The following is a 19,058-nucleotide window of genomic DNA, read 5'->3' on the forward strand; positions in this document are numbered from 1 at the left end:
TAGATTGTTATACAGCTGTCATACAACTAGAGTGAATGACATGACAATAAAAATAATTCATTATTTTTTTTTTTACAAGCTGATTCAAAAATTGATTTTTACTGTCATATCATCTCAATTATATTAAATATATGATATATCTTTGTTGAAAGGTTTTAGATTTTAATTTTTTACCAAGAAAATGGGGGCACCAATGCAATTATGCAAGAATTGAACGTTGATATTTATATATGAGATATATCGTTTTTTGAGTGTCTTTGAAGGCTACGACAAATGGGAGATTCGTGAGCGTGCGGACACTGAGCCTAGAGGCCCTGTTTGATATCCCCTTCTCCTTCCCCCTTCCCTCCATTTTCCAACATGCACTCTAACATGACATGTATTTGGCATAGGCTTAAAAAAAATAGCCCACTTTTTCAAGAAAAGATAGGCTTTTTTTTTTCCTATTTTACCCTTATACACAACCATTTACATTGCACAATTTTTTTTCCTACCAGTGATTACCCCTGTATACGACCATGAAAATGATGATTAGGTGAAGGGATATATTGGGCAAAATGCATGAGTGAAGCTTTTTGAAGAAGCTTCACCCGTTGACTTGCCCATTATGGCCGATGGGCAAGTTAGTTTTTCTGTCAAAAGCTGAATGAGTCGAGGGTATGAAATAATGAGAGGAAGAAAAGGGATGAGAGGTGAATCCAAACGGGCCAGAATGTCAATTGCCTTCTTCGGGGTTCCATCCCTCCAAGCATGGATAGCTCCACATCCAGAAATGGTCCCTCGCAACATGCTCTCTCTCTAGTCTCTACAGGCCCATCACTTGGGCTGAATACAAGCAAACAACGTGTACTCTCTCCGCCTAGGGCATACTCGATGGCCTTGACCTTTTCAGGACATGCACATAAATCTTAATCTTTTGGGGATTTCCTTAATAATTAACACATAAATCTGCCATTAGGCAATTAAACTTGTTTCTTTCGGAAAATAATAAATACAAAAATCTGCCCTGTGATTACATTCTTTATACGCATGACGCGTGGACAAAAGCCTCTTTCATTCCTCAAATTCAGTCTATCAATCTATTAAATTGACGTCGGAGAATCACATGTTTTAAAAAAAAGAATAATTGCACTACTGGTCATTGAGGTATGCCATAATCATGAATCACTTCTTATGGTTTAAAAAGTTTATGGAAAGTCCTTGTGGTAAACTATAATTACAAATCGATCCTTGAAGTCAAATTCTATTATAAAATTTGACAGATTCTGTTAAATGCCACGTCAGCGTTACATCAAATCAATAAGATAGCGACGTGTCCGTATGAATAAAAAAATATAAATTTATTAAAAAATAAATAAATAAACTTATTTTTTTTTAAAAAAAAAAAAAAAAGAGTGGCTGAGCCACTCTCAGTGGCCGAGGGTGGCCATCGGGCCAACCCTAGAAGGTTCAAGGGTGGCCTTCCCCTCGGCCACTGGGGGTGGCGCGAGGCCACCCCCATTGGCTGGAGGTAGCCTAGCCATCCCTTTATTTTATTTTATTTTATTTTAATTTTAATTTTAATTTTTTAAAAAATAATAATAATAAGTTTATTTATTTATTTTTTTAATAAATTTATATTTTTTTATTCAGATGGACACGTGTCGCCATCTTATTAATTTGATGTGGCACTGACGTAGCATTTAAAAAAATTTGTCAAAAAATTTAAAGAAATTTGACTCTATCGATCAATTGTAATTATAGTTTACCACAAAGACCTCCGTAAACTTTTTAAACCATAGGGAGTGATTCGTAATTATGACATATCCCAGAAACTAGTGGCGCAATGATCTCTTATTAATGCACATTCTGAACATGCATCAGAATAATAAACCGAGTGGAATTTAAATCATGAGCACAATCAATACGAATATCATATAATTTCCAGCGAAGTTACAAGTATTGTCAGACTGCCACATAATTCAAGTACATGCAACAGTGATCAGCAGTGGAACCATACAAATAGGTTAAGAGGCTCTCAAAAAACAGAGCCATCAAATAAGAATCGTCCCTCCTTCAATTAATGGGACAACACGATCATATTCCACAGTATCGTTTGATTTCCGAAAACAGGACCACAACCTAAGCTTTAAGTGCTGAAAGGAAAGAAGTTAAAAGAGTCTTGTATTCAATGGAGTCACCGTCATTTGAGATCTATATTTTTTTAGCTCAGAGCGCTCTGTATAGCACTCACTTGTCATCGAGCAAGAATCTGAGACCTTGGAGCAGAACGTGAGCACTTCTTTCGACCAGTTTTGCTAAGCGCGCAGACACAAATTTCAAGGAGTTCGTAATCCTCCTCCCAGAACAACAAGGACGCCTTCTCCGGATTCTTCAAAAGCATCTTCGACGTTAGAAAACCAGCAATTGTCCATGTCTGGAAGAGCCGGGATTGCTTTCCTATGAATCTCCCACTGCGCATGTCATAATATTCAGGCCACTGATCCATTGAAAGCCTCTTCTCTGCCAAAGCAACAGCCTTCTGTGCCAATTCTGGCCTCCCCATCTTAATGCAGGCCAATGTGAACTAAAAATTTCACGTACGAGAATGCTTAAGAAGTCTGATCATTATGATCTAGCCAATACCCAAAATCTTAAGAGAAGATAGAATTGAACAAAGATCAACTTACCTGCCATAGCAGTGTTGGCCAAGATCCACCATTATGATAAGACCAGGGACTGCAAGCAAGTAGAGAATCAGATTTGTGAAATAGGGAGCCCATAAGAAAATAACAAATTACTTAAAAGAGCCTCACGTATTCTTTGGGTCACTGCCAGTGATTATACGCCATTCCTCATGCTCCAAAGCAGGGTAACAAATTTTAAGAGGCATTTGAGCCACAAGATCATCCCATTTGTCCTCAATCAAATTCAGAATACCCTCATTCTGTTCTGGGCTACCTAAAGATGAAACAATGGCCCAAAGATTTCCAAGTGTGAAAAACCTAAAATCCATATGAGCAGGTTGCAGATTGCCAATGAGGTAGCCACCTTTCTCAGGGATCCAATCTACCAGCCAAGAAGGAATTTGATCTGGATAAATATTGAACTTGTTAATGGCATCTGTAGAGTATTCCTCTGTCTTGTAACGATAAATCTCATTGATCTTCTTCATATCCGCCCAATAATACTCTCTGATATGAAAGGAGAGTGCACTGAGTCGATTATTGATAGCAGCCACCAAATTCTTGGTTCCATCATTGACAATTAGCATTTCGCGGGAACAGCGTAGAGCTGAGTAGAATAACGCCTGTAAGAAAAGATTTCTTAAACAAATGGTAAACTTAAGACAAGGAAAAGCGTGAAATAACACTAGAAATGGTGAAGAAAGGTATTGGTGAACGTTAAAGATGAATAAGATAAGCATATTTGCCTCATTATGGTCACCAATAAAATACCACTTAAGACAAAATGAACATGCAATACTAGAACAATATAGGCATACCAAAATCAAGCTGGAATCTAATGTATACCAAGCACAAGATTTATATTTCAGAGTAGCATCATTCCAAGTAAGATTTCAGAGTAGCATCATTCTCAACTTACTTGGATTTCAAGAGGGTGTCCATGAATGCCCATCCGTCTATCAATCATGCAGGAACCATCAGTTACTAACAGAGAAGGAAACATGTCAAACCCACCAGTTAAACATAGATTAAGTATTAATCTTATGCCTGTCTGGACATCCACTCTTTCTTGCAATGCATAGTCGCCAGTGATCTTCCCATAAGCTCTCAACAAAATAATCCACCACAACCCTGTCATAGTAAACATATACTTCAAAATTTATTTATGCTAGTTCTTTTATTTTTTTTTTCCCAACTGAAAATAACTAACCCCATTAAGCTTATATGAGATTTGTAATGTCACAAAGTGTTGAAAGCACTATAGTTTTGGGCTTAGGCACCCATTTTACGCAATGTATAAAAATATTGCTCAAATTTGAAAATTTATAAACGAACATCAAGATATTGAGCAACCAAGCAATAATGGTCAAAGCTTATGCTGCGACATTCAATGGAAAAGAACGACTCCTTAAAAATTGCCACAGTGACCAGAACTACTATTGTCTTACCAGAATCAACAGGTGCAACACGACCAATGGCTGATTCACCAAAATCAGGATCTAGAACTTCCTCAAATGCTTCATTGCTTCCATCAAGAGGGATAGTTCTAACTTTAAAGCTTGCAGGCATTAACCCTTGCCCAGGACTGTAGCAGTCCACAGTCTTTTCCCAGCTCTAACAAAGAAGCAAAACACATATGATCAGAATTGGCACTTTAATTAAGTATCAATACTCGCTAAACATATCACAGATTACAACCTAATCTCCCAAAAACCCATTAACAACCTCTTAAGGATGCTCCCTACTCCACCATAGTATTCCAGAGGGAATCAACTTCCCTCATTAAAAACAAGGTTTGTTACTTGCAAGGAGGAAAATGATCTTCCAAGCACACTAGTCTCACTGAATCAGCAAATTACACATACCGATGGGCATATGATATAACCAATATAATGAGATGATATTAGCTCATACAGTTTAGAGGTCTATGGAACCATCAGAAATTACAAAAACGCCAGCCATCAACCGAATATTTAAAATTCAGCATCACATTATAAAATTTCTAATAGTCCAGAGCCAGACCATAAAGTTTGGACTCTCTTTGCCTAGGTTAACACAACATTACCGTTTACTTTACAATGGACATCCCAGTGCTAATTATGCATACGTAAAAAGTAACAACAAAAACAAGCATCGTACATTAGAATTGCACACAAAAATTAACACAACAAGAAAAACCATTCAGAAAAGAAATAGACGAAGGAATTAAGATCAATGGACTACCTGCAATTGCAGTGTGTGAAGAAGAAAATTCTTCACAATCTCTCCTTCTCCATTGAGTAAGAATGCAAGTGCTGAGGGGACAAAATCACGAATAAAGACCTGATCATAGTTCAGCGGCTGCTTGTCGGCCGAATCATTAGCCGCAACAGTTCCCACCGGATTTCCACAATAACTAACAACTGCATTTCGAAGTAACTTCCATGCCTCCTTCTCAATTTCGGAGACCTCCCTCTCCACCATATTCTCATTCAAACCCTTCAAATTATCAATGTTTATACTTGACCCATCAAAATCTAACCTAGACTCTTCTTCCTTAACCACACTGTGACCGGTCTCGATCCTCTCGATCACCAGAGGCTTCACATTCAGTCCGCCTTGAATGTAAATCCTCTCGAAGCTCTTCTCATTAACATGAGCTTCGACTGAGGTTGAATGGTTCCTAAAGTCTGACGCTACATTGGGAATTACTAAAACACCCCTACCACTACCTTGACCAACATGGAAATTCATCGGAAAAACCCTAGACTGACCCCAACTCGAACCAGAAACACTAAAAGCTCTCTGATTCGAATCTGTTACACGTGTGTACCCTATAATCTGAGAATTGCAGCTATTGAATCGACCGCAATGAAATTTCGACAAATTATCAATTGGATAATCGTTGAATTTTCCGGGCGAAAACCCAAAAATCGAGGATCCTTTGTGGCTAATTAGTATCCTACAATAGGGTTTCATAGTGGAAATTCCAATACAACCGCTAGTGTTCATTATTAATATCTAAATATTAGTAAAATTCAAATTTATTGTATTCTTTAAAAGTTAAGCCTGAGCTACAATCTAAATATCTATCAATTTTTATTATTATTATTTTCCAGTAAAATTTGAGCTACAATTTTAGTGAATGTATTCTATATACGACTCTGTTAATCTTGAATATTTGAAAAACAGAGATCAAATATGGACGAGAAAAAAGAAAAGCTTTGTCGATGAATATATAATACAATTCAGAGAAGAAATGGGAATCGAAAATGGAGTGAAATTTTTTGGAACAATGATTTACTTACAGTTCGATCGGAGCGAAGGATGTGAATGAGAACTGAGAATTGAAGATTTGGGAGGGGGTGCCCAAACTTCAAAGAGGGGCTTTATAGACGAACGAAAAGGAAAGTTCGTAAATATTGAATGTCAATTTAAAAGGTGGGGTGATTTACACTACTGTCCTTGCACGTGGAAGATTTTTTTTTATTATTATCGTTGGAATGGATTTACAGAAATGGGCCTTGTTTTTCTTTTTCTTTTTTTCAAAGCAACAATAGACTATACGTTATATAATTTTCTATATATATGCTATGACGTGGCATTTCAAATTAATTATTAAATTTTTTATTTAACAAAGTTTAGTTAGGATTGCTACGTTAGCGAAATAGGATCTTCTCTATTTTAAATAAAATATTAGGATTTGAAGTCAACGTCCGCACGTCTTTTAAAATTTAAAATCATGTACACCATTAGATGTATTAACTTTAAATCTTGACCATAAGATGGATAGTATCCATTTAATTTGAAATTGAGAAGATCTTATTCCGCGAATGTAAATGATTATATTTAATCCAGTTAAAGAACAACTATACATTGTTCTAGTAACATGCTTATATGCTTTCTAAGTATATCATTGTTTTAATTAAAATTCATATCAAATAAAAAGCCTAAAACAACCATTCAAGTAAATATGGTATAGTTATTAAATTCTAAGTCAATAAAAGACACTTGGTTCTTGTTTTTCAACCATATTTCTCTTGACTTTTATTATAGACAACATAAAATTTGTTGCGAATTAAATTGAGAAGTTGGGCATCATTATTTTAGTACTGTTTCTTATCTGGGTAATTGCAGAAGTTTCTCATGTGTGTTCTTGTATCCTTTAAAAAATGAGGTAACTTTTAAAATCACAATTTGATCAAAATTCAATAGTAATCAATTACAAGCCAAATAGTAATTTTAAAACCACATCATTTTTTAGGGACACAAGAGAGACTTCTAACATTACTCTTCTTATCTTGATTCAAAAACTGTGGATACAAATAGTAGTAGCTATTCTTTCTAAGCGAAAACAGCATCTTACACCTTCAAAACACCATTAAAGAAAATTATTAGAAAAATTAGCAACAAAAAAACACCAATTTTGGTAATTCGCTTTTGGAATCCATGTCCAAACTTATTTAGATATTGGTTGGTCGTTTAAACATCAAAGATTATTGTAACAACCGGAAAACTCGAAACAATGCCACAAACTATATTTTTATCGTATAACTATCTTACAATACTGGTGTGATAATATCAACCAACCATTAATACATTCATTATTAAAAACAAAAAAATAAAAGATTAGTTGAAACTGCCACATTAATATTGCGGATAATTGTGAGAAAAAAAAATATAAATTTTAGTAGAATCGATAGCCTCTAATAACGAGCCATTATAATCATAGAGCTTTCGTTAAAAATAAAATAAAATAAATAAATAAAAGAAGCTCTCCCCTCTCTCCTAAAACACCGATCCTTTGTCTCTGGCTGCCATAGTTTCCTCCTCCCCCTTCCCCTCTACTCCCATATTTTTCATTCTCTCATCATTTCTTGTCTCTTTTGAGGCTCATTTAGCCTCTTTGGAGCCCTATTTGTTGCCATTGGCAACTTATCTTTGTCCAACAACCCCATCAGCTTTTCTTCCACCACAGATCGTCTGATTTTAACCTCCTACAATCATTTTTAGCCTCAGATTTGCCCCATTTTTGAAGTTTTTGGATTTATATTTTTCAAAATCATATCTGTCAACTTCAGGAAACTCCACCTTCAGGCGCGCCTCTCCACCATGATCATGGGTTTCTCCACTTCCAGACACCATCAACTGTGACGCCTTCTGACCCACACACGCCCGCGAGTAGATCTTACTCGTGGATGCGTGTCCAACACACACCAACGTGTGGGTAGCTATACGCTGTGTGTGACATCTTCCACTACCTTCCACCACTCTCACCGGACTCTAGTAGTGGTTCCCCGCCCACTGACACCCACTGTCAGTGCGTGGGCTTTACGCATCGGCCCTCTATTATGTCCACATCGCCCCCCTTCGCCTTGCCATTTGTCGATGTTGCTAGCTATTATATGCTTTTCTATTATGTCTATTTTCTATGTGTTGTTACTTTTAACTTAACCCAAACCGGATGGGCTACTGACTATTTGTTTGTGTTGGAGATCTCATTTTCATTGTTCTTTTCATTCTTGATTTGTACAGTTTTCTTGAAAACTAGTATAGATCCAAGTTTGTAAGGACTTCATACTTTTGATGGTTTTACCAGTCATAATGGGTTGTAGCTTTTATTGACTGCATTCTCAAGTGACTTATACCTTTTTGGTTTTTTTACAATTGATTGAGGTGCTAGTAGTCTATTTAAATTAGATTTCTCAATTGTTAAGTTTGTATTTGTTTTTGCCTTTTTTTTTTCCCTTGTCGTTTGTAATTTGATGTTTATTTACTTAAAAAGAAAAAAGAAAAAGAAAAAAAGCCTCTAACTGTAATTTAACTTCAATCAAAGGGCAGCTTGGGTAGTTCAAGAAAGACAAGGTCCACAAAAGTGAGCCCGCGCCCGCCCATGTGCTGCTCCAGAGAGGGTATAATCGTCATTTGAGTTTTTAATATAGGAATGGATCAGATATGTCGGTTGTGGTCCCAACACTTGTGGTCTTTTATAAATTGTGCGGAATTCAAGGTGGTCTAGGCACAGTTTATACGAATATTTCTTGCCTTTAAAACGTGGCGACCTCTGATTCGGTATAAAGGGGGCTGTCTACGGATATCAATGACTTTCTATCACTTTCCTTTGGAAAGCTACGATATCTATGTAGAAAATATCGTGATATTTGGAAACAGAGATTTTTCACTCTCTCATTCGTACGCGTGCAGCGGGATTCCGTCGAGGGCAATTTATGTATGTTTCGTGTGTCCGAATCTCGCACGGTGACGCGTGCGACACGGTATCTTTTTGTCTTGTGCAGCCGAGAAGTCCAACACGGCCAACGCAGCCGATAAGTCCAACACGTTGGCCGATAGCCATTGTCCAATTTGGGCCAATTGGCTTTTCCTTTCTTTTGAAAAAAATATATACAATTTAACCTCTTAAACTACGGTTTTTTTCTTTTTTTCTTCTTTTCTTTTCTTCTTCTTCTTCTTCTTCTTTTTTTTTTTTTTTTTTTTTTTTTTTTTTTTTTTTTTTTTCTTTTATGACCCTTCAAATTATTAAGACTTGTACTCCGGTCCTTAAAATTATCAAAACTTTTGAAAAATATCAATTTTGACAAAATATCCTCATAATATTCATATCATGTGTCATTTTTCAATTAAAAAATAAAAAAAAAAATTGAAAAATAAAGTAATTTGATTTTTTTAAAATATGGGTGTTTGGGGTGGCATTATTTTCTAACCGCGACCCAATATTCCCGACATCCCTTCGGTCACCGTCTGTTTGCAACGCCGTAATGACCGATTTTATAATTCGGCTCTGCGAGTTTCGATTCGCAATCATCAGCTCGTTGATCTTGGCCGAGTTCAAGCTTGCTCCGCTATAGAAAATATCTTTCACTTGAGAGAAAAACTTGTCATCCTTGAGCCCCAGGTAGCTATTGGCCAACATTTTGAATGCAAAAAAATAATAGAGAGGAAGATGGATATGAACATCAATAAACAAGCTCACGGCCGTTGATTTCTCCGTCAGAAACAATCGAGGTTTTCCACAATGATGATATACTTGCTCGTCATTTGTAACAAAACATAATTTAGATTGGAATAATTCATAACCTTCGAAAGATAAAAAATTAGCCATGTCAGCATTCGAAGAGGCGGATACGAGTTCGCCGAGCTACAGGTGTGTATCGTGCCCAATAACGATGTTGGAAAGAAGCAGTACGTCCTCCGGTTGATCGCAATATTTTTTTAAGAATAAAAAATAAAAAATATAGTTTTTTTTAGTTTTTAATTTTTTAATTTTTTTTTTAATTGAAAAAAGGCACGTGACAAGAGTATTATGGGGATATTTCGTCAAAATGAGTATTTTTCAAAGGTTTTGATAGTTTGAGGGGCCATCCAGAAAAATAATGATAGTTTGGAGAGCTAAATTGTATTTTTTCCTTTTTTTTCTTTTCGTTTTTGCTTCTTAATTAGGAAAAAACGAAAACCATATTGCTGGAATTTATGAGAGCATTTAGCACTACTCAAGTACTCAGTGTACTCACATTTTAAAAGTATGATTTATACTAAATCTTAAAAATTATACTAAAAATTGTTTTTATCTTTTTAAAAATCATAAATAAGGGTGTGCGTTTTTTAAAATATACAATTTTAAACGTCAAAATGCAATTTAATCAAGCACTTAACCATGTTTCTAAAAATTTAATTTTTAAATCGCATGTTTTAAAATTTTTATCTTTCAATAATACTTTTTGAAATCACAACCTAAGTATATGTGGAACTGGTAAATTTTATATCTAATAATAATCATATGAACTGGTAAAAAAAAAAAAAAAAGAAAAAAAAAAAGGGGTCGAGGAGGAGGAGAGGGTACTAATAATAGCTGGGTTTAATGGGGCAGAAAATTACTTTCGTAGCTAAGGCCGAAAGATGCCCAAAAGCAAGCCAGACATTTCCGTTGGGCCGTAAGAGTTTGGTAGGCCCCAAGAACAATGAAAAAAGATTCAGCGGGCTTGATTGGGTTTCAGAAATTATTGTGAGTTTTTGGGCTACAAAATTTCATATTTTCCTACACAGCCATTTTGGCAAAAAGGGTTAAGAGGATTGAAAATGCAAATAATGGGTTTATTTAGCAGATATGGGGCTTACCTGGTTCATACCTTATAACCTATATTTGGATCATATAAACTGAATCAACAAAACACCCATTTAATTAATTAATGCTTCAAACCACGTTTGTATTTCAATTTTTTTTTTTTTTTTTTCCACTGATTAAAAAATTAATATTTTCTATTAATTTAAGTTTTTAAAATAATCGATAATTTAATATGATATGAAAGTCCATGTCCTCATCCGAGTTCAAACTCTACCTCTATAGTTTATTCCATATTTTAGTTAAAAATTCATTTTCTACCAAATTAAACTTTCGCAACAACTTAATGTTCCAAGTAATGGAGCTTTTTGCCTCGTACGTTTAGCAATTTGCAGCTAATTGAGATAACTTTAGTTTATAAAAAAAAATAATAATAATAATTAAAAAAAAGGGTCACTTTTATTTGTTTTAAATAAGTAACCCTAATCCACTCTCTAATCTCTACGGCTAGGTCCCAATAAAGAAAAGAAATCATTAAGCATGGATAGAGTATTGTTAAAATATTGTTAAAATAAAGAAAGTAGCTAGTCTAGATCTACAATATTTTCCAAAAGCTTGGATCAATTTTTCTTTGTGGTCGCTATCCTCGATGGCGAAAGCCATGATTCCATTCTTGCACTCACACCGGATGCCCACTAAAAATCATTTCACAATTAATTAATATCAAATATATATAATCAGCTGCTGATTTCACTAATTAATCTCCCTTACAATATTCTATTATCTCTTCCGTACAAGTTACCCTGTGTTTTTGCCATTAACTCGAAATAACTCTCTCTCTCTCTCTCTCTCTCTCTCTCTCTCTCTCTCTCTCTCTCTCTCTCTCTCCACTCTCTAAAAGTGTTGGAGGAAGTCCACTTTGGTAAACTGCGAAAGTGTTGAGCTTCTGCTGAGACATTGATTGACTCAATCGAACCTGGTTTTGTGGCGCAGAATGCAGACTAAGAAACCCTAATTTATATACGAAAGTCTTCCTTTTCTTACAGCTATATATTATAACTTGTGATATATATCTTATTTGTGTGAATATTATTTATTTCAACGGCTTTCTTCCCGCAATATATTTATTAGAGTAATCAATGAAAGCCTAGATTTACTAGGAATGTCCAATTTATTTTGGTGGCCAAACTTATATATACACACCCTACCGAATTAAATTGAAATTGATGCAAATGGATCGATTATCGGGGGTATGTTTGGTTAATGTGTTTTGAAAATTGAATTCTCCAAAACACGTTAACCAAACATACCCGGCCCGATCCATTTGCATAAATGCATTACATATATTTTCATTAGCACATTGTTGCAGGCCAGGCTTTCGTGCCGCATTACAATTCTCCTCTTGATCCCTTTCAAAGCCTAAACATGCATGAAGTGGCACAGTGATGAGGTCCGATCGATATTAACCTTTCCACAATTTAGGCACCCAAACAAGCTAGGAGCCACACATGCTGTACTGAATAGTAACGATGATAGCGTCCATGCTTCTTGTTTTAACTTCTTCGCTTCAAAAACGGAAAAAGTGCACTATTTGTTACACTAGAAACATTCATCTTGGCCTTATCCAAAGTATATATATAGGGTCAACTAGTCAAGAACATGTATCATGCTGCATTAATTAGATATACCAAAATCACGTTATACTAGCCTCATTCAGACTCTTTTCATTCTATAGTTATTGAGTTAGCTTGAATATATATATATATATATATATATATATATATATATATATATATATATATATATATATATATATATATATATATATATATATTTTTTGTTTAGAGCATTCACACTCGGCTCAGCACATTTTCTCTCAATTTTATTTAAAAAAATCATTTTTTTTTTCGCTACTCGATCACTTTTATAAAGCACCTATGTACATCATTGCACTCTTTATTTTAACTATCCATTTTCACTATTCCAATTCATTATTCTTTCTATTTCAAAGCACTTAATTACATTCCAAAATCATGTACATGTCTTACCCGAGTAGAAAAAAAAAATGTACGTTTGGCGAGTTACAATGCCCATCAAGTTTGGTGAACATTGTAATAACCCATCAATTTTGGGGCTAAAATAGCTAGCCAGATGGAGCTACATTTTGCAACGACATAAGAAAAAACGCTAGTCAACTGCCCTATCACTTAAAAGAATTAGCCAATTTGAAGTTTTTCTTAGAATCATTTATAAAACTTAATTTCACATAGTAAATAAGCAATGTGAGACTTAACACCCATGTATGTCTTTATAAATTACTCACTCTATGTGAGCTACTCATCTTCTCAATATAAGACCAGAGTATTATAAATTTTCATCCAAATTTGCATATCAATTATCTAAAACAACATTTAGCTAGCGGGTGGAAATGCTCTTTACCTCCCCCTTGGCTTGCAGCCTTTTACTACCTAAACTTTCTCTAATTGAACAAAATATGATGGAACCAAACTATCACATCAATAACCAATAGACTCGAAAATGGAACATATTATGTGGTTCATCTACTTTGCTTGCATGTACAGAGCAACCCTATTGAGCCACAGTAGTAATGGCACCAAAATTATATATCTATTTTAGACTACATTAATATGAGTTGGATAAAAGTTATCTATCTACAAAAGGATAAGCCTGCTCATAGTGGAATGCTAACATGAGCACTTACTTTAATTGTTGCGGGTCGGGAAAATCTTCTCTTCATTTTAAGGCCATGACCTACAAAAATTGAAAGTGATGACTCCAACAACATTTGTTCAACCCCTCGAACTGGTGGTTGTGAGGACTTTCAAAACCTACACCATTCTCTGCTCTTGTTCGATCGCTTTCATCACAAAGCTTCACGCAAAAGAAAATGTTGAAAAGACACCATAAAGTGCACCGAATATCCATGCCACTTTTCTCAACCGACAAGTTTTTTTTTTCTAAATTCTTTCAACCTAATCTATTAAATTGGCCGGCCGGTCGTCGACGACCGGCGTGCAACTTATTTTTTATAAAATAAACAAATCTACCAAATAGCTTAGAACACCAAAAGAAATCAAAATATAATTGATTTCTTTAGTTCATCTTCAAAAGTTGTTTTTCTCATCAATTACATTGATATCACGACTCTTTTATAATAGAAAATGCAGAAGAAATATGCTATATAGCATTCTTTCATCATTTTTTTTAGCATTTTCAGTTAACGTAGCATGTTCAATTTACCTTAGATTAATCTTAATTAAAAAGAAAAAAAAAAATCAAGGGTAAATTAAGTATCATGTCAGCTGAAAATGTTAGGAGAATGTTAAATAACGTTTCTCAATGTGAAACTTACAAAAAAAAAAAAAAAAAAAAAAAAAAAAAAAAACTATAATCAATCTAAACTTGGGCATTCTCCCAACTATATTTGGAAGTCTAACTATTCTAAATATGGGAAATATCCTAAAGTTGGAAAATTAAATTTTTTTTTTTTAAAAAAAAGACGAAGAATCCCTTTAAAAGGAAACACCAACTAATATTGAACCTAACCCCTAATGAGACTTTGTTAATTTCTTGGTTGCCGCACCATCTTCTGGTTGTTTCCGGGCTGCTGTTTAGGTTGCCCACCCATATTTTGTTTACTTTTGACTGAATTCCCATTTTCTCATTTTCCCTTGGAATAATAATAATAATAATAAAATTTCTAAAGAAGGCAATTCAAATTATATTTGACAATTTCCTAGTCTAACATGGGAATCAATAAAAGGCAATTTTTGCCTAAAATTGGGATGAGAATTGACTGAATTCTTGAAATTACGTACATATTCTTCCCTTTTATAGGCCAGCATTTTTTATTTTTTATTTTTAAAAAAAGGTGAAAATTATTTTCACATCAGCTTTGTTATACAAAGTGTGCACAATTATTGTGCATGAAACATTACTCGAATAAAAATATGTTCAAACAGTGTTACTCCAATTTTGTTTTTCTTAATTTTTTTTTTTTTTGCACCGAGAATAGGGAGGTTTTTCATCTTCCATTATAAACTGACACATATTCAAAATGCATTTAATTCTCACATATATTTTTAAAAATGCATTTTCCTTGACCTCTACTGCTTGTTTAAGTATGGATCATAGGGTAAAATCAACTCAAAACCAAGATCATGCTCATTGGGCTTTATTTTATAAAACTTTTTCATTCTCCTTTTTATTTTTTCTTTTCAAAACAAAATCTTTAACAAACAACTCAAAACTACTCCCACTTTTACGTAATATCATAATTTTTTATTTTTTTTAAAAAAAACAGAAAAGAAAAAAGGCACAAACATACATATGATTTATGCTCTTGTAAATTAATATGTTCCAAATAAAAAAGAATTTGGATGTGAAAATCACAAAACTATCAATGTTGACATCATAGTATAATATAAGATATTGGCTTAATTAGGTGGGTACCTCAAATTAAATTGTGAAGGCAGCAGCCCCAGCCAATGAGCAATACATGGATAGCGTGGGAGCCGTATCCTCGTGTTAGGTCCCGCAAGTCATAGCATCAGATGCCGCCCACAATTCCAACCTGGGGCTACCATGGACTCACGCTTTGACTGGGAACTGAGAAGTCATTTTATGCGGTCCTTTCACACCGGGTCCCACCGCTTGAGGAAATTTTACTTTGAATTCTTGAGGAATTTTTGGAAAACCAACGTGCCACAAAGATATCTTCAGGGCTTTGTGGAGGCCAGTTGTACATTTTTTTAATTTATATATGTATAATTGTATATTATCTTATTAAATATTTAATGTGTATATATATATATATATTATGATTAGGATACACATTTTTCATGTGTACATCTACGTACATACATACATATATCTATCGATACAGACTGTAAAGGTCACGGCCCCATCTCCTTCCGATCAAAAATTTATATATAATTAAAGTATTTATATATCAATGTATTTATAGTTAAATATTTATACATAGCTAAAAAAATTCTTAAAACATTAACACATATATAGTTAAGTATGTATATATATATATTTTAGCCTAAAATTAAGTTTGATGCCTGTCAAAATTAGACCTAGGTCTTTTATTAATATATTTTGGCCTCTCATAATAAGAAATCCTCTCTCTCTCTCTCTCTCTCTCTCTCTCTCTCTATATATATATAAAAGTGCATTAGAAATTTCTTAAGATAATTTACTATAAAGTCTTAAAAATTTCAAATATTATTTTATTAAATGGATCAAATTTATCATTCACTATTTATTTTGTTTTAGTATATCATTTTTTATTTACTAAATATTTTCAGATTAAAAATTAAAATGGCTTAAGTAAAAACTAAAGTTAGAGACATTTTTTATACTATATATATAAAATATCCTTATCCGCATAAATGTGCATGTATACTCTAAGTACACTACAAAAAAACAAGTGATTGGCCACGCGCAGTTAGCCACATGTACAGACACTGTACACGTGGCTAACAGGTGGCCACGTATTCCGCGCGCGTTAGATCCAGGTGTAGCTAAATGCACATTTGGCCGCGTGTACAGTAATACACGTGTCAGACAGTCAGCCGCATGTACATAATACACGTGGCCAGACTGCCACGTATATTATGATACACGTGGCAATCTAGCCTGCCTTTTTTTAATTCTATTTTTTATTTAAATAAAATTATTTCATATATTAAATCTAATTATTTAATATAATTTTCGAATTAATTAAATTTTTATTTTTATTCCTTTTTCAAATTTTAATTGTATATTTATTTTATTTAATTTTTAATTGTATATTTATTTTATTTAATTTCTAATTGTATTTTTATTTCATTTAATTTGTAATTGTATTTTTATTTCATTTAATTTTTAATTATATTATTTTTTAAATACCTAATTGTATTTTTATTTAGGCTAATTATTTTTTAAATTTCTTTTGTAATTTCTTTTTTTGCAGTAATTTTGTTATTGCCGGCCTAAAATATCGCGAAGTCTATTTTACCCCAAAATAGAACAAAATGAAATTACACATATCAATAATTAATAGCGTATTTGTTAACTACACATATCTTCACAAACAAAAAATAATTGCATTAAATATTTACGACTCGGAAGGGCGTCTCTGCGGTACCGTCGATACTGGCCACCCGGTGATTGCTGCGCAAGGGACGGTGTAATAGGCGATGGTGTCCCGACAGGAGAGTGCTGGCTTAGCCGTCGTCCAGAGGGTGACAATTGACCAATTGTTGTCGCATTACCTGCAAATAATAAATACACTTATAATATATAATACTATACGCAAAGTATGACAATTAATGAAAAGAAATTTAAAATAATTATGTCATATACACAATATGAATCATACCTGCAGATGCACTACTAACTGACGACGTGCTACCTACGTTTGCAGGTGAATCCTGCTGAGCACCTCCTGTGCCATGCGAGGCCATGAATGCCTCGATCCCTCGCATACGCTGCTCCAAGATGTCGTTTCTCTCTCGCTCGGCACGTAGCTTCGCCAGCAAATCCACCACCTCCCGGGCATGCTTAGCCAAAGCTTGGGACGTGCCATTTGATGAAGCCTCCTGTGAATGAGACCTGTACGCGAAAGACGTTCCACGAACAGGAGTAACGTTCGGCCAATCAACATAAAGAGAAGAGACTTGTTATTTTTTCAATTCTTGTTTATCTCTATTCTCTTGTTTAACTTTTTCTCAAATTTATTATTTATTGTTTAATTTATAATTGAATCTGTAAAATTTATGTATAAATCTTACAAATTTAATAATAAATTTAAAATAGAGAAGGAATTGAACAAGGAAAAGTAAAATAGAATTTCTCAAAAGAAAACATGGGTATACAGGTCATACGTGGACTTCTTACACAGGGGCTGTTTCAAGGGTTGCGGCCGCCAGTGCCTCTGTCCAGGAAGCGTTAACCAATAGGGCCGAAAGAAAAAGACTACCTTTGAAAGAGGAAACACGTGGCAAATGCTCAACACCTCGCTGACACTAGGGACCACTTTGGTGGCTTCTCTTAAAGGCACGCGGCCTACAAAGATTCCCGCCGCCATACCCTCTCTAGTCTCTCTCTCTCTCTCTCTCCACTATTCCATCACGTTTAATACGACCTTTGGTTTACTTCGCACGTGTGAACCTTTTCTTTTTTCCATTCAGTTTTCACATATTGGGTTTTTTTTTGCTAATATTATTTTATTTTATTCACTTCGAAGCAGAGTTCTATTTATTCAACTGAGAATATACAGTCTATCTATATATAAAAAAAAGAAGAAGGAGAATATACAGTCTAATAAAACGGGCAGTTTTCAATACATCAACTGAAAGTATTTCTATCTTTTTTCCCCTTAATTAATTTTGTATCTTGGATTTAAATCCCATGCAATATAATATTGCAATAGGGCAGCCTCTCTTATAATTATGAGATTGTCTAATATTACAGTTTAATAGAACAACCTTATTCCATAGAATCCGATCTCTTTTAATAGTTTATATTTTTATATTTGTTTAAAAAAAAAAAAAGAGAGAGGAAAACTTAATTAGAATATATATATATATATATATTCCTCACCCTTTTCCTCTTTGCCTAGAAAAAAGAAAAAAAAAAAAAAAAAAAAAAAAAAAAAAAAAAAGAAGAAGAAGAAGAGAAGAAAAAGAGGATGATATATATATGTATATATATGGACTTTATAATAAACTTTTGTCTTGCTAAGTGGGTTCGAAGCACTTTGTTCGTACGACGGCAAACAAAAGAACAATTAATTGGAATTGTACTTAGGTGGCCTTGATGATCATGTAACACGATAAGATCATTTTAAACTTTGGAAAGTTGTCGTTAATGGGGCTAACTTAAATTATACGTCGGCCAATCACATGGCGCCAAGACTCGAAAATCATTGCGAATAACCTTTTAGCAATCTAGAAACATTGGAACTTTAATCCCATTCAGGCCCTATGGACAAGGTTTCAAATGTTACACGACTTTAGCTAACTAATATTATAACCATTTAATTAGGACTTGTTAGTAAAGTGGTAGAACCAATTATTCACATCTTAAGTGTGTTTATATATATATATATTATAGTATTTACTTAAATTTAGCTGACAAAATTTATTGTTTAATTTTATATATTGATCACCCTTAAGATATTGTTAATTATATGATTTTTTTTTTTTTTAAAAAAAAAAAATTATAGTAAAATTAAGTTGTAATATCCTAAGCATTTTCCCATCTTTAATATATTATATATAAGATTTTCTGAACCCATGTTTCTTTAATGCAAACACCTACCAACA

The 19,058-nt window shown here is 33.9% G+C and overlaps 1 protein-coding gene across 1 annotated transcript; it reads right to left on the bottom strand.

The window, feature by feature from the left end:
- Window positions 1-1,891: 1,891 nt before the first annotated feature.
- LOC133882947 (alkaline/neutral invertase A, mitochondrial-like) lies at window positions 1,892-5,886 on the bottom strand. The gene is made up of 6 exons (XM_062322181.1): window positions 4,890-5,886; window positions 4,115-4,280; window positions 3,586-3,797; window positions 2,796-3,289; window positions 2,670-2,718; window positions 1,892-2,566 (listed from the first exon to the last, which is right to left on the bottom strand). Exons 1-6 carry the CDS (start codon window positions 5,655-5,657, stop codon window positions 2,237-2,239), a joined length of 2,019 nt encoding a protein of 672 aa, XP_062178165.1. The 5' UTR covers window positions 5,658-5,886; the 3' UTR covers window positions 1,892-2,236.
- Window positions 5,887-19,058: the final 13,172 nt, after the last annotated feature.

This window comes from Alnus glutinosa, chromosome 1, assembly GCF_958979055.1.
Source record: "Alnus glutinosa chromosome 1, dhAlnGlut1.1, whole genome shotgun sequence".
Taxonomy (NCBI): Eukaryota; Viridiplantae; Streptophyta; class Magnoliopsida; order Fagales; family Betulaceae; genus Alnus; species Alnus glutinosa.